Source organism: Ailuropoda melanoleuca, chromosome 5 (assembly GCF_002007445.2).
Source record: "Ailuropoda melanoleuca isolate Jingjing chromosome 5, ASM200744v2, whole genome shotgun sequence".
Classification (NCBI taxonomy): domain Eukaryota; kingdom Metazoa; phylum Chordata; class Mammalia; order Carnivora; family Ursidae; genus Ailuropoda; species Ailuropoda melanoleuca.
The window spans coordinates 8,678,773-8,706,514 of NC_048222.1; the positions used below are offsets into that span (position 1 = coordinate 8,678,773).

The 27,742-nt window shown below is 42.1% G+C and overlaps 1 protein-coding gene across 4 annotated transcripts in view; it reads right to left on the minus strand.

Annotated features, from left to right (window-relative positions):
• Positions 1-232: 232 nt before the first annotated feature.
• The window catches only part of RNF144B (ring finger protein 144B), a 183,318-nt gene continuing 155,808 nt past the window's right edge, over positions 233-27,742 (minus strand). For all 4 annotated transcript variants that reach the window (XM_034660272.1, XM_019802519.2, XM_011228376.3 and 1 more), the window contains exons 5-8: positions 11,457-11,661; positions 9,247-9,391; positions 5,055-5,144; positions 233-3,883 (exon numbers count right to left, since the gene is read on the minus strand). In XM_034660272.1, the coding sequence (XP_034516163.1) occupies positions 3,743-3,883; positions 5,055-5,144; positions 9,247-9,391; positions 11,457-11,661 (581 nt within the window). In that variant the 3' untranslated portion in view covers positions 233-3,742. The remainder of the gene's footprint in view (positions 3,884-5,054; positions 5,145-9,246; positions 9,392-11,456; positions 11,662-27,742) is intronic.

Consider the following 27,742-nt stretch of genomic DNA (forward strand, 5'->3'; position numbering starts at 1 on the left):
TGCCTGCGCACTGAGCGTGTAAAATATGCCATGTACAACAAAAATGTCTGCAACAAGTGAATACTTCCTCTTATTTAAGAAACAAGGTAGCAAGTTATTTCCATAAATGGTATTGCAGATTTGGGTACTTTTCGTAAATTCTGAACCTAGGATTTAATAGTGCTTCCTTGGTTCCTGGAGGATAAAATTGAACACGTCTAGAAACGCGCAGTACGACAAAGGTTAACCACGCTTGCTTTCCTGCTCTGCATTTATTGGGGCTACAGAGACTATAACAGCTATTTTCCTCTCAAATAATCGGAAAAATACAATACAACAGCAATTTCTTAAATACATAACAAAACTTTCTGGATTGCGAATCAACATGAGATGTAATAGCCTACAGATGTATCAATTGCACAGCTTTATAAAATGTCATTCATCTAAGGCATTATGAAATTGTCTTCAGAGCAACACATATATACACAGTTCTATATACATAAAGGCATCCATTTATGAACAGAAAGTCAAGCACTGTGTAGAGAAGGGTAAAATAATACATATTTAGATTCTGAAGAATTTTTAAGAGACAATTTGGGGTTCCAAGAAACAGTGATTTACATTCAAATAAACACGTAGATTTTCAAACCTAGACAGGTAAAATTTTCATGATGCAGGCTACAAGAAAATTCACACTGTGAATTATTTGTTTTTCAAAGGCCTCTTTATCAAAATAGAGATTTCAAGTCCAGAGCCACCACCCATTGCATGAACAAACTGAACGCCTACGACTCTAAAATTTACTTCCAATGTGCCTTTCCCCCTCACCTCCCTACCCAATAACAAGAGAAAAATTCCCAGAAGGGGCAGCAGCTAGATGTTGTGCCCATCTATCCGTTTGTGTTTCTGGATGGGGGAGGTTATTACATCCCGATTACAATTTGGTGAAGGAGTTCTGATTTCTATTTCAAATAGACTATACTACTCCAAACCCAAAGATTTTTGCCACACACCCAGACATGATCACGTAGACCCATATTTCTTCCTAGTGTAGATAAAGGATCACTGACAGAGGAAAGTGACAGGTTCAGCTCTCTCACTGGCCAATTATCCCAAATGAAAACGTCAGTCTCGTTACTGAGGTTGTCAGCTCTCTCCTTTGTAAACAAAGTTTCTAGCTCAGCTTACATCTCGCCCTTTGTTGCACTAGACATGTATCTCGGTCTAACCCACCAACCTATTCCTGTTGGTTCGCACAATCTTACACAGGCCAATTCATGTAGCTATATAAGGAAGAAGTCACGATTTTCCAGGCACTTTTCAACATTTAAAAACTTAAATCCAGTTGTTTAAAATCTGTTTCACAAACAACCCCCCCAATCTCTGTCCCCTACAAAAAGGTAGCTGATTCTGGTACAGTCTCTCTGTGAGAAGACAAGTTCCTTCAGTTTTACCAAGGAAACAGTATGGAGGTTTTCTTCTACCTTCAACTCCAAATTTGGGCACTCCACCTCTGAGAACATAGGATGTTAGGTTATTCTAAATCAGCTCCTGTTTAAAGATTCTTTGTGGAATCCAGCTTAGAGAGTTCCCTCGTGCTGGAGGACATTACCACGACAGACATTCTTGATACAAAAATGCAATTTCAGCTGAGTTCCTGTGATCCCCTGAGCAGTTATAAATGCCCTTTGCTATAATGAGGCAGTGTTAAGACAAAGCAAATTATTCAAATATATGTACACTTGTCTTTAATATGAAATACATCGATAGAAGAGGGTACTCTTGTTCTGAACCGTTTAGAGTTTCAAAGGAAAATAAAGACACTTAATATTGAGAAATTTCAAAAAAATCATTAAAAATGTTTTTGGTTGGCTGCCATTCAAAAGTTTTCCCAGAGTTCTCATCTATGTTCTATACACATGGTAAAGAAAAATGTACACGACCAGGGGATGTACTATACATAAATCAGTTATCAATATGTACGTGTGAACTAAAGTTCCTTAAATATACACGTCCCCACTTAGGATACATTCCATTACATCGGCAAAGCATCGTTCTTTAATAATAGGTCCAGGATAGCAGCAATTTAATAACCTAGTTACCCAGTTACCTCGGGAAAGTATGATGGGTTCTGACTGTCCCTGATGCAGGGTCCCTAGTTTCAAGGAGAGCTCTCGACGAGCATTTTACATGTTCTCATGAAGCACCAGGCTACGTTGCTAATGGCAATTATGTAATCCTGTCATTGGAGAAATGTTATTGTCTTTTTAAAACCCGTTTATTCAAAATCTGACCCATGGATAACGGGAAAAATAAGTCACAAAGGTGATACCAACCCAAAGCAGATATGATACATAAAGCATTTATATTTTATTTCTTACTTTTTTTTTTGTTGTTTTATCAGTGCCTCGTACACACAGAAAGTATTTGGATTGCCCTACCAGATCCTGAGAGAGCAATATGAAACTCTGCTGAGAAGAAAGCTGCTCCCATTTGTATTTGAAAAGATGTAGATAACTTGATTATCAGTGTTTTTACAAACTGAGATGTCATGATAGCATACTAGGGGTTGTTTTAAAAAAGGTTTATGAGTCTATACCTTTGGGTAAGTTATGAACTTGCAACCAAAATTTACATATATAATATGCAAAAAAAACCCTTTAGGTTGATTTATAATAAACCATATTTGTCCCAGAAGGAAAGACAGAACGGCTTCGAGGAAACATTTATTTCGTGTGTACCACCGGACAGACTCATGCATGCCCAATGGATGGAAATTCTAGGAAGGCAGCAATTTACGTGGACTGGTGTACACATGGACTTTGCTACTCATTCCTGGTGTGTACTTTTAGGTCCAGCTCTAAATGTGTGGGGTGCACGAACACAGAGCTCAGGAAAGGTCTCTGCTACCTATGATGAAGGTTTTTAACCTCGGCCACTCGACCCGTATTTCATAAAAAACAATCCTGTAGACCACAGCTACCGGCTGTAGGAGGGCAGTTTCACCTTAACAAAGATACACTTGCCAAGAGAGCTGCTCGATCAGACCACATTGTTCTACAGGCTGCAGCCCTTTCACTTGGAAGGGACAGCTTCCTCTGCACAGCAGTTTTTCCTGCTTGAAGCTGAGATCACACAAGGAGAAACTTACTGTGTTTCTGCCAAGTCACTGTGGGAATGCCTGGAACAGCACACCCAGGAGCCTACAGAGGCAGAACCAACATATCCACTCCCCCAGATAAGCAGCCTGCTGTGCAGCGCTTATAACAATTTCCCCTTCAACAGTGTTATCCTTTCCCTCCTACGGGGGGGCGGGAGGGGGGGGTTCTCCCATGTTTCTCATGGTGGTCAAATCAACACAGAGCAGACTCTGGCTGCTCAGTTGTGATGTGTGTTGCCAACCATGACAACACATTGATTATACTGAATGTTCACTTGGGCTCCTTGAATTTGGCTGGAAGTTGAACAGTCCAATGGGATCCTTCGAAGGATAACATGACGATGGGTTGGTTCCTTCTCAGCAACCCCAAGGCTTCCCGACATGCGCCACAGACATGGCCGAGACTGCAGAACCCGGGTCCTTCTCTTCGCACAGGCTCGGCCTTTTCTGATGCCAAAGGCAGGCAGACAAGTTCAAAGTCTGGACACAGAGGCACTTTCAAAGTTTGGCAAGGAGGAGGCAAGTTCACTAAATGGGGCTTTATCACTGTGTTTCTCATTAAAACCCCAGACGTCTGTGGCACGTGGACAGGGGCGGAGACTTTTAGGTCGTGGATGGGTCGTGCTTTTTCTTCTTGCCCCGACAGGACTTGCAGACACAGCAGATTATACATGGGGAAGCCAGGAGCAGCAAGGGTGAAGTCACCAGGGCAATGATGCCCAGCCCCACCAGAATCCCCACCACCTGGAAATTCAGAAGAAAAGCCCTACTTCAGCAGTTCAGTCTTCCTATACGGATACGATACCATCAGCTACAGACTGAATGTTTGTATTCCCCCAAAAAAATTCATACATTGAAACCTTAACATCCAATCCAATGTTATTTGGAAACAAAGGCCTTTGGAAGATAATCAGGACTCAAGGGTGGAGCCCTCATGATGGGGTTAGTGCCCTCATAAAAAGAGACATCAGAGAGCTTGCTTCCTCTCCCCCAGCTTGGCATCCTGTGAGGGCACAGTGAGAAGAAGGCCACCTACAGACCAGGAAGAGGGTCCTTGCCAAAACCCAATCACACTGGCACCTTCATCTCAGGCTTCTGTCTCCAGAACTGGGAGACATACATTTCTATTTCTCAAGCCACCCAGTTTTACAGTAATTTATTCTAGCAGCCTGAAGGAAGACATCACCTCAGGCATATGAAACAGTTATAATTATGGGACCTTTCAGCCAGCGCCCAGCATGATCCGAACGGGATATAAAGCAGGGAGACAGCAAGGATTAGATCAGAGGTGAGAGGGACAAACCGGACGCTAACCTGGGCTCTAGTACAAGCTCCATGTAAGCCTGAATTGTTGCTGTTGGCTCTCTCCCTACCCGAGGCTCCTTGACAGCCTCATGGGGCTGCTAATAATGATTACTAGGCTATTAACACTGATGCCCTTAAAAGGAACATGGTCTTTAATAAATATGAAATACCGTTAAAAATAAACCAGGACGCCCTTTGAACCTGCCACAGAAACACAAAATGGCCTGTGCAGAGGGATCGAAGCCTCAGCAGGGGCTCACAGGATTTTAGAGCCCCGCCTTTTATAGGAAATACGACTTCCAGGGCTTTAGGAAACTCATTCTACCATTTTTTCAAGAGGAAAGAATATCCACCTTGATTCTGCAGGTCGCTGTTAATGACTTGGCCACTCTGGAGCCCTGCCCCTCTCCGCATCCTCAAGGGGATCGTGCTCGTGAACTAACTTCAGGCAGCTGCCGCATTACTTTTCCCGGTCCCCCGCCCCAGAAGTCCCCAGAACCTCCCAGGCTGGGATGGGTAAGTAGAGAACAGGGTGGGGAGGAGAAATAGGTGGGCCTTTTAAGCCATCCTGAGTCCAGTGTATCTCCTGCTCACTTAAAGGTCAGGGTACCTGCGTTCGGTTCCACATCACAGAGGCTCTCGAGTGGCCCAGCTTATTCCTACACGGCCCTTTGTCATAATGTCTGAGGAAAATGTCATTCTGAAACACAAAGAGAGAGGTTTCAGTAAACATGCTCTTTTGAACTGAGAAATAAATACTAACCACATGAGATCACCTTGGTGGAAACAAAGGCTCTTTGAGGGAATACAAATGGCGGCCTCCAGGAATTCCAAGGCCGCAATCTTTAGAGTATATCTCAGTGCTTTTACAAATCACTGAGTGAAAACAGATCAGAATCATCGAGACTCTTGACTGAGTCTAGAAAGCATTAGAGTCCTGACCAATCATCTTTGAAAGGTGACTCTAGCACAGGTGTGACGTGAAATGAAGATCGGGAGTGGAGAGCATGTGAGATAACATCCCAGCGGCCGAGATGGGAAACAGACATGGGGTCCTAAGAAGGTAACTAACTAGATGGGGGAGAAAGGAGAAGAAATCGCAGATGAGGGGAAAGCCACCGGGCAAAGGCAGGAGTTTGGTCGAGAGAAATGACAACAGAGAGTTGAACTTTGTTGGGAAGATGATGGCCACAGTTTACACATGTTGAACTTGAGAGACACTTGAGACATCCAAGCTGCACTGTTCAAAAGGCAGCTGATTACACAGATGAGAATTTTGGGGAAAAGACAGGAATCAGCGTACAGGGGGTGGAGAAAAACCACAGACATAGATGAGATCACCCAGGGAGAGTGTATACTGATAAGCAAAGAGGATGTGGGGGGGGGGCTCGGAGGCTCAGTTGGTTGAGCATCTGACTTGAGTTTGGCTCAGGTCATGATCTCAGGGTCGTGAGACACAGCCCCACTCCCAGTGCTAAGCCTGCTTAAGATTCTCTCTCTCCCTCTTCCTCTGCCCCTCCCCCTTCTTTTTTTCTCACCCTAAAAAAAAAAAAAAAAGAAGAAGAATGAATCAAGGAGGCATCTGGAAAGGAAACAGAAGTGACCAGAAAGGCAGAAGGAAAGCTGAAGAGATGTCATCACTGAAACAGAGGCAGTGAAGATGTCAAAGGCAGCGGAGAATCTAGGTAAGAAGAGGACTGAAACATCCATTGGATTTTACCCAGAAGACAGCACTAAAAGCCTTGGCCAAAACACAGTCAGGGCCGCGACGATGTGTCAAGCTGAGTGCACTTCAAAGACTGGAGGTAGGTACCAATGACAAGAGGGGATTATGCTGTTCTGAGGCTTGGTTTCTAAGAGAAGGAGAGAGAGAGAATGGTAGAAAGGGAGACAAGTAGGCTTGAGAAAAATGTGACTCGTTTTTAAATGGGACACAGCTGAGCATATGGAGGTATTAGTAGAAACTGAAGTCACAGGAGAGAGAAGACATAATGGAAGGGGACAAATCTCTGAGGTCCCCAAAGCAGAAGATTAAGAACATTTCATCCTCTGAAATAGCAGGGATGAGGACCAAGGCAGGAGTAAACTCGACACCCCAGCAAAACTCAAAAATCACTCGGTTTGGGCATCTGTCTCAGGCTTGGCTCTTGGACAATCATCCTGCTTCCAGACCCATGCTCTGAAACTTTCCTACAAAGATCAACACCACCATCTGACACAGAACACTTGCCGGGAGAAAAACATCATTACCAACAAGCCAGTGCCTCTGGCGAAAACGAGAAAATGAGATCTCAGAAAACAATGACCAGAAAAAGATGCTTCAGTATTTGAAGTCTGTGTGTCCAGCCTTTTAACATCTGTACCATTTCAACTCGAGCACCGGAACAGTCCAAGTAACAGAACACAGTGTTCTTTGCAACACCATACCCCAGACATATTTCAGCCAAAGGATGGGGAGATCTGGTACACATCTTTATTCCCTTACATTCTTGCCTCTTAAAAAGAACCTCATGGGCTCAGCCTCCTTGTGGATATGAACCCAGTTAAAGTTCTGGGTAAACCTGCAGGCAAACAGAAAAGACTTCTTTCCTTTGTAAAAACATGAGGGGTGTGCAACCCGTGAAAACCTCACCCAGGGCATCACACGTTTGGAATCATAACGGGTCTCGAATATCACACATACTTGTAATTCAAGGGGTTATGATAAACAGAATAAAAAAGTAAATAAAAACACTTCTTTCAACCTGAGCTGCTGAGCTTCCCCAGTCTAAAATGTCATTTTTCTTTCCCCCAGTTGATACCTCTGCCTACAACACTGAGATCAGGCTGATTAAAATTCTTGCTCACAGATGTCCTCTGAAACAACTTATCTAATTTTCAGTTAAAGCTCAGGCATGCGGTGGCCAGCACGCGTCCCGTATTAACTGCACACGGACTCACTGAGTGTGTGATAGATACTGTCACTCCACAGGAGCTGCTCATCCAGTTGAAGCAAGCGAGGCAATTAAATGAAAAGCTGAGCGGGGTGCCTAGGTGGCTCAGTTGGCTGGGCGTCCGACTCTTGATTTCGGCTCAGGTCGTGACCTCAGAGTCATGAGATCGAGCCCCACATCGGGGTCCACGCTCAGTGCAGAATCTGCTTGTGATTCTCTCCCTCCCTCTCCCTCTGCCCCTCCCCTGACTTGCACTCACTTGTTCTCATTCTCTCTCTAAAATAAATAAATAAATCTTAAAAAAAAGAAAGAAAGAAAGAAAGAAAGAAAGAAAGAAAGAAAGAAAGAAAGAAAGAAAAAAAAATTGAGAAAAGAATGTCCACTCCACCATGATGGAGGGCTCACACTGATGTGGACATATTTCATTAGTCCAGATTGCCAAAATAGGAACATCTATTCCTACTTGGGGTAGCACACATGTGCTAGAAGAAACACCAGAATTGAAGTGAGATCTGCTAATCAGTCCTTCACACCACATTTTACCTCTGAGGTTACCATGAGCCTCAGCACAGGACTGAATGAACCGCACCTGAACTGGACATGAATGATGAGGGGAAAGAATCACTGCGGCAGACCCCGTTATCTGGGCATGGATCCCTAACAAAATAAGAGCAATCCTACTGTCATGCCAATGAATGAAGTGGTTACTTAAGATTTGAGGTTATTTAAGATTCCATTGATTTGAGTAGCTTTCTTCTTTAAATTCAAAAAGAGAAAGAACCAAATTATTGCAGGCAGAAAAACAGCTCTCCTACAGAGAACTGTGGCCCAATCCCCAGAATTTGAAAATAGATTCGCTTACATGGGAAAAGGGACTTTACAAGTGTGATTAAAGTAAGAGCTTGAGATGGGGGAGAACAGCCTGTATCATCCAGATGTGGTCCATCTAATCACTGTATCATGCAGATGTGGCCCATCTAATCACTGCATCATCCAGATGTGGCCCATCTAATCACTGTATCATCCAGATGTGGCCCATCTAATCAGAAGGTCCTTAAGAGCAGAGCTGCTTTCCCAGCTGTGGTCAGAGGGAGCTGTGACAATAGAAGAAGGGGTCAGGGAGACGGGATATGGCTGGCTTCAAAGATGGAGAATGGGGCCACAAGCCAACCAAAGCAGGCAGCTTCTAGATGCTAGAAAAGGCAAAGAAATGGATTCTCCCCTGAAATCCTGAAAACAATGCACCCTGAGGGCACCATGAATTTTAATCCAGTGACACCATGTCAGACAGAACTAAAGACAATAAATGTGTGCTGTTTTAAGGCACTACATTTGTGGTGACTTATTACAGCAACAATACGAAATGAATACACTGATAGTTCCTTACGTAATAAAAGGAGACAGTGCCCCCACAGCAAAGAAATGTCCCTAAAACAAAAGCTCACCTTTAAAGATAAGCCGACATAGTAAGGGACTCAAAGAGACATTTGCTAGACATCTAGGGTAGCAGGCTCAGAAAGTATCATTGAGAAAAATAAGCTTCTCTTGCAGGACAAACATAGGCTCAAGATTTTAAAAGGAAAGGGGTGCCTGGGTAGTTCAGTCATTTCAGCATCTACCTTCAGCTCAGGTCATGATCCTGGGGTCCTGGGATTGAGTCCCTCCATCTTCAGGCTCCCTGCTCAGGAAAGAGTCTGCTTCTCCCTCTCCCACCCTCCCTGCTTGTGCTCATACTCTCTGTGTCAAATAAATAAATAAAATATTAAAAAAAAAAAAGATTTTAAAAGGAAAGCCTGTAGGATCCTGGTGGTTGCACAGATACGATGTAGAAAATGCCCCCAGGAGAAGACGCTTGCAAGGGGAACTTACGTCCAGGTTCTGGAGACAGTACCAGCAAAACGTGTGTTTGCAATTCTTGCACATCATCTGAGCACAGCCCTCGTTGCGCTCGATGTAAACCCGACAAACAGGGCACTGCTTAATGGGGGCTTCTGTGTCTGTCCCAAAGAGGGCCCTAAAAACAAAATGGATGAGAAATTATGGGGTGGGGCTCAAGAATGCTGCTAGAACCACGAGGGTGTACACTATCCGGGGCTGGGGAAGAGCGGGCTGAGGGTAATTAATTCAACAGTTAACTAAGGCCCTTCTAGACCCCACTTTATGGTTACCAACTGAATTCCTAGGGCTCCTAATGGGTAGGTAGTGGACTCTTCCTCATCTGAGCTTAATTCACTCCCATGGAAGAGGATGGGGGTAAAAATAGGAGGGACACAGATTATTAGTTGTTCGGATAACTCAAAAAAAAAAAAAAGAACCTTAATTTATTTATCTTTGGCTTGGAGTGAATGATATAATTGTATTTTCCACACCTGACTTAATTTGTTGTTTTGCCAAATTAGTATTTCATTCCCTGAGCACACACTGTCGAAATAAAAAACACAAGCATTCTGCTACACAACAGAAAAACCAGCTCTCAATCCGACACGGCACAGAAACATCTTTTCGGTGATCCGTTCTGATAAATAAATGGAAGAGGTCGTGGGAGGCAATAATCAATACTTGAAAATCAATGTCCAGTCTCATTAAAGAGACCTGCTCCAGACGGATGAATAGGTCAGCACAGGCTCATAGCCTTAGGGGACACGGAAAATAAGTGGAACACATTGGGGTGGGAAGGTTAGGGGAACCACCACACTGCGTTGCATGTTAGCTACTGTTCATCAAAACCCCCAGCACACAGAGACATCAAGTTCACAAAGGGTTGTCAGCCCCAGGATCTGATCAGATACTCACAATAACCTTATGATAGCAGCGGGACAGTTACTATTTTAATTCTCCCCCTTCCACTTTTTTTTTCTCAAATAGAGACACAGACTCATAGAGGCTGAGTGACTTCCTGAGGTCCCACAGATACCAAGCGACAATGACAGAACTCAACCCCTCGGGGTGCCTGGGTGGCTCAGTCGGTTGGGCGTCTGCCTTCAGCTCAGGTCATGATCCCGGAGTCCTGGGATTGAGCCCCATGTCAGCGCTCTGCTCAGTGGGGAGTCTGCTTCTCCCTCTGACCCTCCCCGCTCTCGTGCTCGCTCGCTCTCTCTTAAATAAATAAAATCTTTTAAAAAATTAAAAAAGAATTCAACCTTTCTCCTCTGGCATCTTCACATTGTCCCGTGATACCTGCAGACCTCACTGCCATGTGCAGAGGGTACTGGCTAAGAAGGTGCGTGCGGGCCGTGCGCACTAGGTCTATTTTTCCTCTTGGTTTGTTTGGTCTAAGATTCGAGCACAGCCTGCTAGCCAGGTAGCGCTACTGTTCCTGAAGAATGGCTACACACTCTGAGGGTGCGGGGTGCGTCAGCCAGTGGAACACCGGTACCTCTGTTCTTGCCAATGCAGAACAGCCAGAGTTCTCAAGCAACGCACGGCATCAAGCACAAAGCTCTCTCGCTCTGGGCCCTTCGGCTGCCATGAAAACCCTCCGTACTGAAAGGTAGAGATTAACTGCTTCTCGTTGGAACCTTGGCACCATCTTTGCAGGGCACAAAGTATCGGGAAATGTAGCTCCTTTCCTCTAGGACCCGCGCACTGGGGACCGCGCTGTCCCGAGGCCGCTGTTTCTGTGGTGGTGCTCTCTCTGACGGGATTGGCACACCTCACAAGCTGCCACGTAGTCGGGTCACAAAATAATGTCTGTGTCGCTTTGCAGGCAAAGAACGAGGTAAATTAAGAGCAGGTGCTCAGGTTCCTAAGCAGACGGCTGCGGACAAGCCGTGCCCTGTGGTGGGAAACCAGGGGGCCGCATGCCTCCCGACCCGAAGAGAAATCAAAATGTATACTGACTCTAATTTCAGCAGTATCTGGGAGATTCCCCAGGGGTAAATACCTAACACCCCCTTAGAAAGGCTCTGTCAGTTACTCTTTGTTAACAACTTCCCAATTCTGAGACACTTCTCAGGAAAGTTCTGCAGGGCAATAACTAATCTCTAAATTCCATCACAAGAGAACTCCTTCTCCAAGCCACATATTTGGGGTTTCGAAGAACACCGGTGAATAATCCCAAAGACCATTTCCTTTCTTACCCGTGCTCTGTTGGCAGGACAATAGGCTGGCTCTCTCTACAGGAGACTTCTGTGTGCCAAGCATCCTTGCAACAGGAGCAGAACTTCAGGTGACAAGACGGGCACTCCACCTGCACAGGCTGTCCTGGGTCACTGGAGGCAACAGAGCACACCGTCTGACAGTCTGCGACAGGACACCATGTTCGGTAAGGGTCCAGGTGAACTTCTAAAGTGTCAAAAAAGAAAGTGTGATGGTCTATGTGTCTTTCATACAGGCCTGAGGCTTTCTCCCCTCCACTTTTCTTTTATAGGCTACTATTTATGGAATGTTAGTACAACCGAGGGCAGTGACCTCTCCTCTTGGTCTTCATAATGGATCCAAACCTGCAAGGTCACTCAGCCCTGACAGGTTTCTCAAAGTAGGTACTAGCGGAAGAGGCCACCACTGCCCTTATGAACGGATAGGAAGTGTTCTTACTAACCAAACTTTGCAATTCTTTTGGAATACTACTCACCCTTCAGCACTCAAAGTAGGCAAAAATCTCAAGTCCCTGCTACAATTATGTAAGTGTATTATCTTGGAGGGAAATTGAACCTTAAAAACCTACCAAAGCAAAAGGAAAAAGAAATTCACGAAGGATTTTGTCCTTTGCGGCACTGAGAAATAAGTAGTGAGGATTCTTCTATTTTTTAGAGGGCAATGAAAGAACGAAGAAGAATTCAAGTAGTTTAGGGACCAAACAGCGCCAGGTGTGGCTTAGCCAAAAAGTCAGATTGGCTGTCAATTTGGATATTCTGTTGTCCTACCATACGCTGGTTAGACATTTGTAAAAGACATGCTCTTAAAAACAAAATGTATGGACTTTCACAGATCCTAAAATGATAGCTATAGTCTACACGAGCTACATCCAAGTGGCCTGTAGGAAAGAATACGGAGTTGGTGGTAAGCCGACTGTCATTCTATTCAAATGTTTACACATCTTGTTCGGTTGTCTGTTTTACTATTCAATAATAGACCTCACGTTCCTGTCTTATAGTGTGACCTTTAAGGGAACATATCATGTGAAAATGATGTTATTTGAGTAGAGTAGTCCTTTTTTCTCTGAACCAATGTATTTTGCAAATTATAACTGATGAGATTTCAGCTTTAAATCTCCTAAGGCTTATGGATTCTTGGAAATTTCCACACAGGAGGCAAACAGACCCAAGAGTGGTGTGAAAAGGAAGTGAAGGCATTAAGTATAAGCTTAGTTTTAAAGGTAATAATTTTACGAATTCAGTATCAGGGGAAATAAGTCCAAAATGCTCCAGCAAACACTGTCTCCATTAATCTCTCATCTAGAAAAGGCAATAATCAGATCCACACTTATTATAGGTTTCCATTCAAAAAGAGCATCCTTACACATATTTTCTTATCCAATAATTCTGGGGAACAGGAGTTGGAGAATGATGAGCCAAATAAAATCAGAAAGGGGAAGCCTATGATTCACGGGTGCTCAGACCCCAAGAGAGATGTGGACCCTTGAAAAAAATCCCTGAAAGTTTGGGACAGGCTGGTTAGAAATTCAAAGGGACAGGGGCACACACCCATGCTTCAAGGTCCTGACCTTTTATTTCCACACCATTGATTTTTTTTTCCAGATTCTTATAACTGCTTCACAAAAACTAAGTCCAAAGAAATGAAGGCTGGTATATAATACAGCTAAGGACTCCCCACAACACCTACCTACTTAACCACCCATTCCAAATCACGGGTCCTTTAAAAGACGGACAATACAGAAGGGAAAGGAAAGGAAAGACACGTATTAGAGTTAAATTTATAGCATCCCCGCGGATCACCCTAAAAAGATACAAGGATACAAGCTGTCTCTCATAATTCTAATCCAAATTATTTGGTAGACATTCTGACCTGTTCGTTCCTACCAACTTATTTCAGGTATCTGGGTGGCTGCAATAAAAGCAAAAACTATAAATATGGGAGCAATTACAGATTTTGACGAATTCCCATAAAGAAAAAAACCATAGGAAGCAATGCAGCTGACAGTTCAACGCAAAAAGCAAGAGAGTTGTCTGAGTCACAGAAAACAGTAATGCTCTGTGTTTTTCTCCACTTTGATAGCACAGGAATGCTCATCCGAAGGAGGGTGGTGGAAGGGGCAAAAGGGAGACATTACAGCTTTTTACTTATTTATTTCGTTAGAAGTCTCGTTCTTTAGGGATAGCTTACAGAGCTTAACCAACACCCAAAGTGGGGGTACCAGGAGATAATTTTTACTCTATTCAAACATGATATTGGTTTCTCCAGCCACCTCTACAGTATCTATTCAACGTCTGTCCCAACTCCTTTCAAGCCTCCTCGCTGAGAACACTCCCATCTCTATAAACGCACACCACAGACTTGAGCTCTCAGCCTTCCGCACAGCCATGATGTGGTCATGTGACATGGCTCTGACCAATGGGAGATGAGGGAAGTTCTGCCAAGGGGCTTCTGGGACAAGATCTCCTTCCTGATATGCGGGCAAGAATCTCCCTTCAGTCTGTCCGTGTTTGAACACAGCTGTGAGAAGCTGTGATGTCTGGGCTGGGACAACTCTGGGAATACTGAAGGGAAAATTCCATGAGTTGGAGAAGTTGAGCGGCTATGTCGACCGCGCTTGCAACAGCCTACCTCTGGATTTCCTTTGTGCAAGGTAATTCAGTGCCTTCACTGGTTAAGGCACTTATAAGTCTGGCATTCTGTTCCTTGCAGATGAAAGCATTTCGACCCATAAGGTTACCTCTAGCAACAGTGAGCAAATTCCCAGGTCAAACAAGGACTGTTCCTCCCGTGCAGCAGGTAGTTTACAAAGGGGATTAAAACAGCATGTCTGAGATGACCTTGAAAGTCTTTTCCAACCTGATGATTCTATCATTCTGTAGGTGAGGCACGTGGAAATGTGTGTATGCAAACAGAAATAAAATATACACTATACACATCGTCCTGCAGAAAACCTTATCTACCATAATAAAAATTTATTTTTGTTATTAACCTTTTTAAAATTAACACACTACTCCAGACCTATAAGGTTTTTGTGTAGGTTAGTAGACAAATAACGTACATCCATACAGTTGAATACCATGTAGCTCTACAATAAGGTGAATCGAGGTGACTATATGGAAAGATCCCAAAGATACATTGCCAACTCAAAAATGCAGATTGAGGAACAGTATAAATGAACCATGTTTATAAGAATAGTATATATAGAAATATGTTTTAACATTTTCAGAATATCTAAGAAGCATAAAAACAGTTAACCTTGGTTGGGAGAGGAGGCAAAGATTTATTTTAATACTAACTTGAATTTATTTTTTAAAAATATTTTATTTATTATTTATTTGAGAGAGAAAGAGAGAGAGCATGAGTTGGGGGGCAGAGGGAGAGGGAGCAGCAGACTCCCCGCTGAGCAGGGAGCCCCATGCAGGGCTCAATCCCAGGACCTTGAGATCATGACCTGAGCCAAAAGCAGCCACTTAACCAACTGAGCCACCCAGGCACCCCTAAAATTGAATTAAAAAAAAAAAAAACAGGAGCAAATATTACTTTTATAATTTTTTAAAGCTAGTTTTAAAGGCTACTGTCAAGGGCACCTGGGTGGCTCAGTTGGTTAGGCATATGGCTCATGGTTTAGGCTCAGGTCATGATCTCAGAGTCGGGAGATGGAGCCCAGCTTTAGGCTCTGTGCTCGGTGGGGAGTCTGCTCAAGATTCTCTCTCTCCCTCTCTGCCCCTCCTCCCCCATGTTTACACACCCTCTCTAAAATAAATAAATAAGGGTGCCTGGGTGGCTCAGTCAGTTAAAACATCTGCCTTCAGCTCAGGTCATGATCTCAGGGCCCTGGGATCGAGTCCCACATCGGGCTCACTGTTCAGTGGGGAGTCTGCTTCTCCCTCTCACCCTCCCTCTCTCAAATAAATAAATAAAATCTTTAAAAAAAAATAAATCTTTGAGGCGCCTGGGTGGCGTGATCCCCGTGTTCTGGGATCAAGCCCCACATCAGGCTCTTCCGCTAGGAGCCTGCTTCTTCCTCTCCCACTCCCCCTGCTTGTGTTCCCTCTCTCGCTGGCTGTCTTTCTCTGTCAAATAAATAAATATAATCTTAAAAAATAAATAAATAAATAATAAATAAATAAATCTTTTTAAAAATTTTAAAAATAAAGGTTACTATCAATGTGTATGAATGACAGACTAATAAAACAATTCTGGATCTAAGTTGTCCCCTGGAAAATCTACTTTTCATATTCAAATTTCCCCCGTTTCACATTCTTCTCCATATATACAATTCTCATTCTATGCTTCTCCTTACCCCTAAAAATCCTCTCTCATCTTTAACCGATTTATAGCCTATGCATTCTTAAAGGACCTTTTTTAAAGGACCTACTACATACTTGTCTTAATTTTGGTGTCACAGAATCAGCATCTATTTTATTGCTGTGCTCTATTCACTTCATGGAGATGGCCTTTCTCTCTTTAGACTGTAGGCAAGGGTTACTTATTCACTTGTGTGCTGCAGTATACCTGACACACTGATGGGCTGCTTCCTGTTGATGTAAAGCAGTCATTCTTGGTTTTTGCAAAATCTAGATATACTCCTCTGCCAACAACTGACTTACAATACATACACTGCTAATACCATCTTGAATTGCCTTGCACTGGAATTTATTTTCCATTCTCTTCTAGTACTCTCATCAACAGATGTACATAGCACACTAAAATCATCTAATACCAGTCCTGGTGTTGAAAGTATGTTATGATCATTATTAGACTCTAAATCTCCACCCACTTCAATTAGGCTCTCTACATTTGGAAAGACACCAACTTGGCAAAACATGGAGCTTTACATATAGCACTTTCAAAATTAAACCTCCTTTATGAAGCGTTACTTAGAAGGGTGACAATGAAAAAAATTTCTGACATTAAAATGAATAATAATTACCCTTGCTAGAACCCTATTTACTGTCTCCCTGTACCTAACATCCATTTCACCTTTCTGTCTCATGTCAGTCCTTGGATGAGTGATCCACATTCACTGATTCTCATTCCTACCCCTCACATCCTCCTTAAGTCTCTAAAGTAAAGTTTTTATTCCCAGCTCATTAATAAACTCCTCTCTGAATGTTAAAACTGCATCCCTCTACTTATATCCAGCAAATGTTTCTCATTCCATCTTCTATCTGGTACTCTTGTAGCTCTCTTCCATAAGGCACCAGCCTCTCTATTTTCTTCCCACAATCTTCCTTCTCCTTTTGCACCAATACTGCTTTCTTTGGTCCCACCAATGGATGGTGTCTAAGACTCGATCCTCGATTTCTCCCATATTAACTTTTTTTTTTTAAAGATTTTTTATGTGACAGAGAGACAGCCAGTGAGAGAGGGAACACAGCAGGGGAGTGGGAGAGGAAGAAGCAGGCTCCCAGGGGAGGAGCCCAATGTGGGACTCGATCCCGGACGCCGGGATCATGCCCTGAGCCAAAGGCAGACGCTTAATGACTGCGCTACCCAGGCGCCCCTTCTCCCGTATTTACTTATTTACAGAACCCAAGCCATGACTAAGTCTCAATCTTGCTTTAATTTGGACTATTCCAAACTTCTTCTTTAGGCCTGATCTCTTGTGATGATATGCCTGAAAACTTAGGCAAATGTCTATTATTCATTGTTCATTCAACAAATGATCAACTTCAGAGACTTTTTAGAGACCTTGGGCTTACAGAGATGAAAATAGAGGTTTGCTTCTCAGAAATCTCAGTGTGAGAAGGACAAGAGATGTTTAAAATTAATAAAATGTGAAAAAAAAACAAAAACAAAAAAAACCAAGCAAAGTAATAACAGAGCACCCCGCAAGATAACATAAATGAAATTATTACTGTCTGTGAGAAGCTCTTAGGGGTGGAGGTAAGGAATGTTTAATATAAAGTTTTTTTTAATACAGAAATATTTAATGCTTTTCTTATCCAAGTATCCATAATGAAGTTTCCCCTTTTAATCAGCTCTAAACTCAGGAAGTAAAACTGGTCGTTCCTAATCACAGTATAAAGCAGACAACACACACTGAGATAAAACACAAAGAGATTAAGTTCAAAAGAGCTAAAGTACCACATAAACAGAGATTAAAAAACAAAAAACAGTCCCTGGAATAGCAACTCTGTAGGCAGCCAGAGTGTGGAAGGTATAAAAGGGAAAGAACAGTCTCCTTCCAGATATTGGAATAAAGATTCTGTACATAAGAAGACAGTGAGCAAGAACATTGGCAGTCACCTCCTAAAGTGGGGTCTTGCCAAGAGCCAACAGCCTACGCCACTGCGTCCCACCTCCGCCTTCAGTGACATCACATGAATCACCCACTTGAGAAATCAGCCACGACGAGAGCATTTACACCACAGAAATTGGCAAACACTATAAATCAGAGCCTCCCTACCCCCCCAAATCCATTTACCAACACAACACTGAACACTGTCCAAACTGAGAGCAAATTCTTAAATATATAAAGCCTACTTCAGCACAGTCAGGGGGTGGGGGCAGAGCGGGCAACCGAAGAACAAAGCTTAGCGCAAGAAGAAAAGAAATTGAAACTACAGCAGTGACATTTCTTTTAGCCATATTTGCTGGCCAGCCTTTTCTCCTTCCTGAACATCCTACACACAGACAGGTACTTACACCAGAAGTAACCTCTTGTGTCTCCGATGGGTGCATATCTTATTCTTCTAAAGAGTATTTGGTATTTGATTATATTCTCGTTTATTTTTCATTCATTGCTTTTTGTACCTCTGTCTGGGATCTTCAACTCCACTAAGAGCTACCCTAGAGGACAGGCAGGCTGTTTCTTCCACTTAGAACCATGGCATGTCTTAAGTAAGTATTTCTGGATCTCCCTATCAGAGTTCCAAGCACCCCTCACGGCGCCAGTCAGATGGGATGTCCTCAGTACATTCCTGTCCACCCAGCAGGTCAAAATTTTTTCTATTATAAATACAGACAGTCATGGGAGAAAACAGAGGACAGATATCTACTAATTTAAACCAATTACTTCTCTCAAACAGCCACTCTTTTGTTTTTAATTTTTTATTTAAATTCCAGTTAGTTAACGTACAGTGTAATATTAGTCGGAGGTGTAGAATTTAGTGATTCATCACTTACATAAAACACTCAGTGCTCATCCTAACAAGTGCCCTCCCAAGTCCTCATCACCCATTTAACCCATTCCCCCATCCGCCTCCCCTTCAGTAACCCTCAGTTTGTTCCCTATAGTTAAGAGTCTGTTTCCTGGTATGCCTCTTTTTCCCCTCATGTTCATCTGTTTTGTTTCTTCAATTCCACATATCAGTGAAATCACATGGTATTTATCTTTTTCTGACTGACTTACTTTACTTAGCATAATACTCTCTAGCTCCATCCATGTTGTTGCAAATGGCAAGACTTCATTCTTTTTTGTAGTTGAGTCATCTTCCATGGTACATATATACCTCATCTTCTTTATCCATTCATCTGTCAATGGCCATTTGGGCTCTTTCCATAACTTGGCTATTGTTGATAATATTGCTATAAACCTCGGGATGCATGTGTCCCTTCAAGTCTATTTTTGTATCCTTTGGGTAAATACTTCATACTGCAATTGCTGGATCGTCAGCCACTCTTTTAAATAATTTAAATAAAAAGAAAGCACTGCTAGTTAGAATCTGACATGATTAAAGCTTGGAGAAATGTCAGTCGATACAGGAAGCACCCACAGTAGCAATACAATATCATGTGTTTCTATAATGTTTGCTTTGGGGCACAGACATTCTTTACACAAGTACCTGAGCTTGTCCTACAGCTTTGAAATACTGTTCTGGTTATGTAAAAGATACTTGCCAAAGGTGTGCTATTGTCTTCTTAATAAACCATTACGGGCAGAGTAAACTATTCTGGGGCAAAAAGACAGATCTAACCAAATTCCTGACAGTGCCCTCAGCTTTATATTTATTTCTATGTTAACATAAAGAGCTAAGTAAGTTAACAAGGAGTTAACAGAAGATTCAGAAGAGTAGTGACTTAATTTCTCTAACTGGAGATGGAGATAGGATTAAAGAGATTTATCCCTTGCAGGCAAACAGCACACACAAGCCTTCTATAGAAATTCATGGAGGACGTTTTTGAATGCAAAGAAAAGGTATATTGGTGCCTCTGGGCCTGAACATACAAAGAATATAATTTGTTTTTTTCGTCTGCCGCCTTTATTTTTGATTCATGACAGAGACCTCTCTACTCAAAAGCACACTTTCTGCTTTTTCAACTGGATGACTATTAATTTGGTTAGAATTGCTGGAGATAAGCCTCTGGGGCTGTTACATTTGTGAACCAACCAGATGACACCGAGCAAACATTACTTCTGCTTCTGAGAGTTATTTATAGCTGTGCATTTTTTAAAAACACATTTAAGTTGATAGGTTAGAACCATGAATAAGCAGCCAATCTACACATGGCTTTGACCTGAAAGACTTCCAACTTATATCCAAATGACGCAAAAGAAGAGATTTATACATGTAATAAGGCAGTGAAGTAATAAGGCAGTGAAATTTTACAAGGAGCTAAGTGAGCAAAGGGAAGAGTCAGAGGACATAATGTAGGACTAGTCATCAAGCGCCTGATCACAGATGATGATGATAAGGCCTAAGCATGATGGGAAGTCACTGGTGGGGAGCGCCATTTTTTTTGTTAGTTCTATTAACACAGATACAGTGTACACAGAAGCTGTCTATTCATTTTCTTTGCTATGCAGCCTGGCATTGGGATTGTTGACCCTGATGGTTGGCTGGACTGCCCTTTCCACGACGGTTTTGCGGTTCTTAAAGGAGACATTTTGAGCAATCTCTGCATAGGATTTACTGCACATCAGCAGCTCTTCAAGCTCTTTGATGTTGTGGACTAAGAATTTCTGAAAGCCACTGGACAGCACGTGCTTTGTTCTCTTGTTGCTCCCATAACCAATGTTAGGCATCAAGATCTGGCCCTTGATTCTTCTGTGCACCCTACTGGGTTTCCAACAATTGCTCTTAATTTTGACATATCAGTCTGACTGGTGCCAGATGAACCTCTTGGTCCTTTTTTTTAACAATCTTGGGCTTTGCCAGAGGTCTGAGGGTGGCCAATATGCCGAATAGAAGATGGCTGTCACCTCCAGGGCAGCGCAAAGGAAGACGGGGGAGTGCCATCTTGATTAGGGGAGACCTGTGACAGGATTACTGTTCTTAGAAGATTGCTCTGGCTACTGTAGGGAGAATGGATGGTGGCGGAACAAAGTGGCAACAGACAGACCTATTAGGAGGCTATTTTAGTGATCTAGTCCAAGATGATAACTGATTATACGTTAGAAGTGGAAGTACTGACAATTTGGAGCATACCTTGAAGGTGAAACTGTCAAGATTTCCTAGTAGAGATGTAGCTGGATGCAGTCATCTCAAGTTGACAACCACTGATCTAGAAAGCTTCCTGGGATATAGTATTTGTTGAATAAATGAATGAAGCAACATAACAGAAGTGTAAGAGATGGTATCTTGTAGATCAATTCCCAATGGTAATAAAAGAAAAGACGGCATACCCAGCAAGGCTCTATATTGCTCAGGCCTGCATTCAGATATTTCCCAGGAATAGAAACAACTAGTCAGGGAGATTTTTGTATAGGGCATCCTGGAGTCTCTTGGAGAAGAGCATCCCCCAGAAGAACAGGGATCCACCCATGTAAGTCTGGCCAGATTATACTGAAGAGCACAACATCTGCCCTTCACATTGCTCGTCAGCCCAGCTCCTAGAAGAGCAGCTACAAGGCAATGTCCATTGAAGCTAAAAGAGAGATTTTATTTTATTTTTTTAAAAGATTTTATTTATTTATTTGACAGAGAGAGAGACAGCCAGCAAGAGAGGGAACACAAGCAGGGGGAGTGGGAGAGGAAGAAGCAGGCTCCCAGCAGAGCCAGGAGCCCGATGTGGGGCTCAGTCCCAGGACCCTGGGATCACACCCTGAACCAAAGGCAGGTGCTTAACGACTGAGCCACCCAGGTGCCCCGAGGCATTTTATTTTTTAAGAATTACTAGAATTTCAATATGCCATCAAGAGCACAATTTTACTTTATATCTGTCAGGTAACAGAGAGTACCACAAACGGAACCTAGAGACCAGATTAGCAGAAAACAAAAAACAACATTGAAGGGGCATCAGATATTAGCAGTCCTAAACCAACACCAAGGAAGAACCAACTGATGGATGCCAGGTGGAAGCCAGATCACTGTCCATGAACAAAGGCTTCCTCTCCTCATTCTTGATTCTACCCCAACGAGCTGAGAGGAGTCAGAAGGCAGTGGGGGGGGGGGCTGCTGTATAGTAATACAAAGTGTTTTAAAATTTTATATTAACCCTGTACAGGTACGGGTAAAAAAGGTACACTTTTTAGTACTATTACTGTGAATTCAGTTCTAACTCCTGGCTCTTGGTCTCAGAAACAGAATTATTAGGTAGATAAACAAAATGCACAATTATCCCAAAAGTTTAAGGTTTAGCTTCTTCCCCCTTCAAATTTCTATTCCAAAGTTGGTGGAAAATGAACTCATGCATATTCAACTAATTTCTTCCGCATCAGCAGTGAGGAAAGCTTCATGTAGCTCTGAGATGGGGTAAGTTCGGGAATTTAGAAAAAGAGAAACCGGGGGACGGGGGTGCCTGTGTAAATCATTCCCAGTGGTGCCCCCACACTTTAACATAAGCATGATTTAGCAGTGAGTAAATGTAATGTACTTACATCAGAGACAGACGAATTCACAAACTTCAACCAGAATTTACTTATGAAAATTAAAACTGATTTTGACTGTTTAAGACTGCTTGCTCATATATATTATGCAAGGCAGGAAACGCTATTTAAAGCTATTTCTACTTCTGTATTCTGACAATTATTGAGAAATAGAAATATTCTAAGAAAATAAAACTGCCATGAGACCCAAGGACCATGTCTGACCCCAGTGATTGCCTTCAGATTTCAAAAACTGATCTCAAGACCCTTGGTTTCCCCACCTGAAATTATTGGCATTAGGTATGTAGAGTTTGCTTTTTATTCTATTGTAAATTCTCTTAACTAACATGAGTGGGTTTTCTGCCATTCTCTGCCATCATGAAACTGTGCCAAAAAAGATATCCCATGATTTCTTATTGTGGGAAACACGATACATTCAAGCTAATTATCAGCTGAAATAAAACAAACTGTTTTAACATTTACGACCCACTGCGTTTTTAATTATGCCAAAGTTAATTTGCTTTCTGCTATCTCAAAGAACAAAGGTCTTCTGTAGATCGTTAAAATGCAATTAAACTACACGGATCAGAATTAACAACTGCCATAGCAAATAAATTCAAATAGATGTGGCCAAGAGCCGAGGGGCTGCCATCAAGATTGCGGAGGAGAAGCACAGAATTTCAAACCTGGAAACAACTTCTGAGTTTATCTAGTCTTAACGCTGTTATGTGACAACCCGTGGAAGTTAGGAGTTTGCTTTACTCATGGTGAGTAAGTATATGCTGGGACTGGGCCTTTTTCCCTCCTAGAATACCATTCTCTATGTAAAAACATAATCATGTTATTAAATAGATTTCCATTTCCACTATTAGCATGGGAACCTTTTCTCTTTAAAGCAGCCACTTTGAATGCTACAGGTCAGCAAGTCATGATCTCCTTGGAGGTGGTCAGAGAAAGTGGATTTATGCTTCAAGTAAGAGCATGAGGGAACCGGATATAGCAGGCAGGGTAAGGAATTAGCTTTCGTTATCATGGTGCCATACAACACTTTAGAATCTAGCACAATAAGAATAGAAATATGCTGAAAAAGATACGGATTAAGATGAAAAGGGAACAAAAGTGGAATTATTGTGTTATACGCTCGGTTGAGGTATGATCTGGATTCTAGAAGATGCCTTCTTCATTTAGCTTAGAAAACAGGGATAAAGGTAAGATGGGATGGTGGTAGTGGTGAATAACAAAAACAACGACAACAACGACAGTAATAATTTATTGAGTGCACACGGTGACAGACACACAATATTAACTCACTCCTTACAACAGCGCTAGCCTAAGACTTCCATTCTTATCCCCCTTGTATAGATGAGGAAATGAAGGGGACACAGGCAGAGGCAAACACTTCACACTGTGCCTCTTACTCGGGTCCCTTTTAGAAATGTCACCCTATTCAATGATAAATGTCTTTTCTTGCAGATACTTTAGTTTTCTAGCCGAAACGTCTAAAGGGTGCTGTTTTAGATTTAGAACTGACCCACAAGAAAGAGTTGATGGTAAAGGAGAGGAAGGAGGAAGCTGAGGAGAAAATGTTAGCACCCAGAAGCACAGAATAGCTTCATAAGTGAACCCTAGACTTAGTCACACATTTACCACAAAACACCAGAAAAGTAGGCTAAAAAGAGAACGGGCGCGCGCTCACACACATGCACGTACACACGCACGATATGAATGGGCTTGTGATCAGAAACTTTGTAAAGGAAGATACCTAATGAGAAATGGGAGGTGTTAAAAAATTAAACCGAACTGACAGTAAGATCATTCAAGTATCCCACAGCCCTAAAAAGAAAAACACCAAGAGAAACCAAACAACCACACACAGAGCTCTGGTGAGATAAAACCTTCAATGATTAGATACAAAAGGAGGGCTAGGAGCATTTCACCAGGACAAATAAAGGTGCGAGATGAAACTCAAAGAGCCACATCATAATTCTTGAGACTCACAGTGAGAGGAGGTGGTGACAAATGCTGAGAACAGACGGCTTTCAGAGAAAGATGGAGCTGGGCTTACGGCAGAGTCTGGAAGTGCACCTGCCACACAACAGATACTCGGTCCACAAAAAAGTAGATACAGCAGACATGAGCGCATGCAGTAGGATTAACAGATAACCGGAAATGGACTCCTATTTTACTGCACTTTTTTCCAAAGGAGAACACTGTGACACTCGAACCATTTGTAAGAGTTTCCAGCCACTATATGATAAATACACATATCCAAGAACAGACAGGTTAGCCTACCAAAAACAGAAGCACTTTGTAATTATAATAAGTAAAACAGGGTCACAAAAAATAGGGAAAGTGCTTAAGGACTAGAGATGGAAAATCTTAACCCAATTTAAAAAAAAAACAAACCCAAAAATCCAAACTATTTTGAAAAAGTAGATTCTGGGCAAGCAGACTCAAGAGAAAAGCAAAATTCTAACGTTAATCACCAGGCATGTGCTTTGAAAACCAGTAGAAAGTACAGCAGTGATCACTAACACATGCCAAACTTAGTATTCTCTTCGTTGTTAATATTGGAAGGCTGACACAGAAAGGGAAAGCCACAAACACGGGAGTAGCCAACGGAAAGTCACAGATGGAAGGAGAGCGGATTCATAGAATAACCGATCGATGCCAAATGCCGTTTCTCCACTTTATGTAAACAGGGATGATTTAGGCTCATTCCTGTTCAAAATATTTTTTCCCCATGAAGAGTTAGATGAAAACAAAGCTATAAAAGGCAAGCTAACCATATATGTAACATAAAGCAGAGGACAATTAAAATACAGGATGACACACTAAAAACTGCGAACTTGGTAGGCAGTAAGAATTGGGCAAAACTAATGAAAATTTTTATAATTCAGATGCAAGGCTGCCACTGATCTGATTCTGCATTTTTCCAGAGCCGCCACAATCTCTACCACTCTATCTGAGAGCCCAGCCAGTGAGTTTTACTTTCCACCAGTTAAGTCATGTAGCTCATTCACAACATTAGTATTTAAAGCATCCCAAGATCCCATTCCAAACAGTTCCACATAGAATACTTTCAGGGCAGGGGCGCCTGGGTGGCTTAGTTGGTTAAGCATCTGCCTTAGGCTCAGGTCATGATCTTGGGGTCTTGGGATCCTGGGATCGAGCCCTGCATCAGGCTCCCTGCTCAGTGGGGAGGCTGCTTCTCCCCCTCCCTGCCCCCTGCTCATGCTCTCTCATTCTCTCTCTTAAATAAATAAAATCTTTAAAACAACAACAACAACTTTCGTGGCACAGACCTCAAAGTCACCTACTTGATAAGTCTTGGGTTTGAGACCGAGTATCAATGAGGCATACAATTTAGATGAAGACTATGCCAGTCAAGTAAATTTCATTATGTAACCCTGCATTAATTTAAAATTACTCCTACTTGGCATGCCTATTTTCTAATAATTCTTTATTATGGATGATAATGAAGAAGTGTACGAATTGACACACTGAAGAATTACAAATTGCCTTCCAGAATCACCTCAGATCAAAATGTCTCTGGACCTTGGTTTCCTTTCCTATAAAATGAGGGAATTGAACCAAATGGGCACCAGACTTAACAGACTTCCAAATGTAATCTACTTCCATATTTTACAATAGTAAAAATGTCTAATTGGCAGTTCCTCGAACACTACACATAGAATTACCATCTGACCCAGCAATTCCACTCCTAAATATATGCCCAAAAGAACTGAAAGCAAGGACTCAAAAAGATACTCAAAACCCAATGTTCATTGCAACAGTATTTACAATAGACAAAACGTAGAAACGAGTGTCCTTCAACAGATGAATAGTTAAACAAAATGTGGTGTATCCACACAATGGATATTATTCTTCGACCATAAAAAGAAATGAAGTCCCGATACGTGCCACGACATGTATGAACCTTCAAAACATTACACTAAGTGAAATAAGCGAGACATAAAAGGAAAATATTGTATGATTCCACCTACATGAATTATCTACACCAGGCAAATTTACAGAACAGTAAGCAGAGGAGAAGTTACCAGGGGCTGGGGACAAAAAGGGAAATGGGAAGTTATTATTTAAAGTTATTATTTAATTATAGTTTCTGCTTGGTGTGATAACTAGATGGTAGTGATGGTTGCACAACACTGTATGTTCTTAATGCCACTGAATTATATACCTAAAATGGGTGAAATGGTAAGTTTTATGTTTTAGATAGATGTTACCCTAATAAAAAAAATACAGAATTGTTCCTATAGGTGGAGAAGCTTAGACACAGTCTATGTGGTGCTAGGCAGGTCTCAACCTCTCCGATTGTCACTTTCTCCATCTATAAAATAGGAATAATAAAATCCATGGTCAATTCATGGGATCTGTATTGGGACATCTGCCTAGAGCTTGTGAGAAAAAAATACATTCTATGTATGAGTCAAACTACTTAATCAATTTATAATGCATAAAAGCAAAGATATGCAAGACCACCTGTGAAAGACTCGCACCTGAGAGAGAAATGTTCTTCTTTCCCCCATCTTACCTCTTAGATTTTACTACCCCAGATTTAAAAGTTAGGAATCAGAAAACTGAATGCTCATGCTAGATGAGAATTTATTTTATATACTCAAGGAGACTATGTGTTCTAGGGGAACAATTTTCTCCTATTTCTCAGATATAGAAAAACAGAACTGGGGGGCTCAGTTGGTTAAGCGCCCAACCCTTTGTTTCAGCTCAGGTCATGATCTCAGGGTTCTGGCATGGAGCCCTGCATCAGACTCTGCACTCAGCAAGGAGTCTGCTTCTCCCTCTCCCTCTACCCCTCCTCCCCTTTCTTTCTCTTTCTCTCTAAAATACATCTTAAAAAAAGAAAAAAGAAAAATAGACCATTTAGTTCAAGAATGTACAGAGTGTGACAGGAGGGAAAGGGTGCCTTAAAAAAGATCTATGAGAAACCAAAAGGAGCAAAAAATAAATAAATCTTACAGATAAAAAGGCAGTACAAATAGAAAAGCTATATAAATTACCCCACGGCCAAAGTCAGAAAGAAAGTGAGCCCAATGGATTGTAAATCACACCAGAATGACACACGCAGCCATCACTAGGATTACATTACAGTATCAAAAGAACAAATGGGGAATATTACAAGCAGCAGTAATAATGTTTGGGTCGATGAAGTTTCTGAAGTGATCTTCAGGAGTGGGAAAGCTGGTGGTAAAATGCATTTTAAGGAACATACTCTTTTGTAAAACTATCCAACTTTTGCAGAACTTCTCTCACATGAGCCAAATTAAAAATATACAAACAGCCAACATAAGGAAGCTTCTATTTCCTGCTAGTCTGCATTTTTTTCTGCCTGTGGCTGAGAAAGCTGAAATGTTACGTTGCAATTACAGCTTTTCCCCTTTCGGAGTGCCCTTGTGGCTTTGTTGACAACCCACAGCCTCCTTAACCTTCTATGGAGGTTAGTGTGAAGATGACACATGGAAAGCCACAACTCAC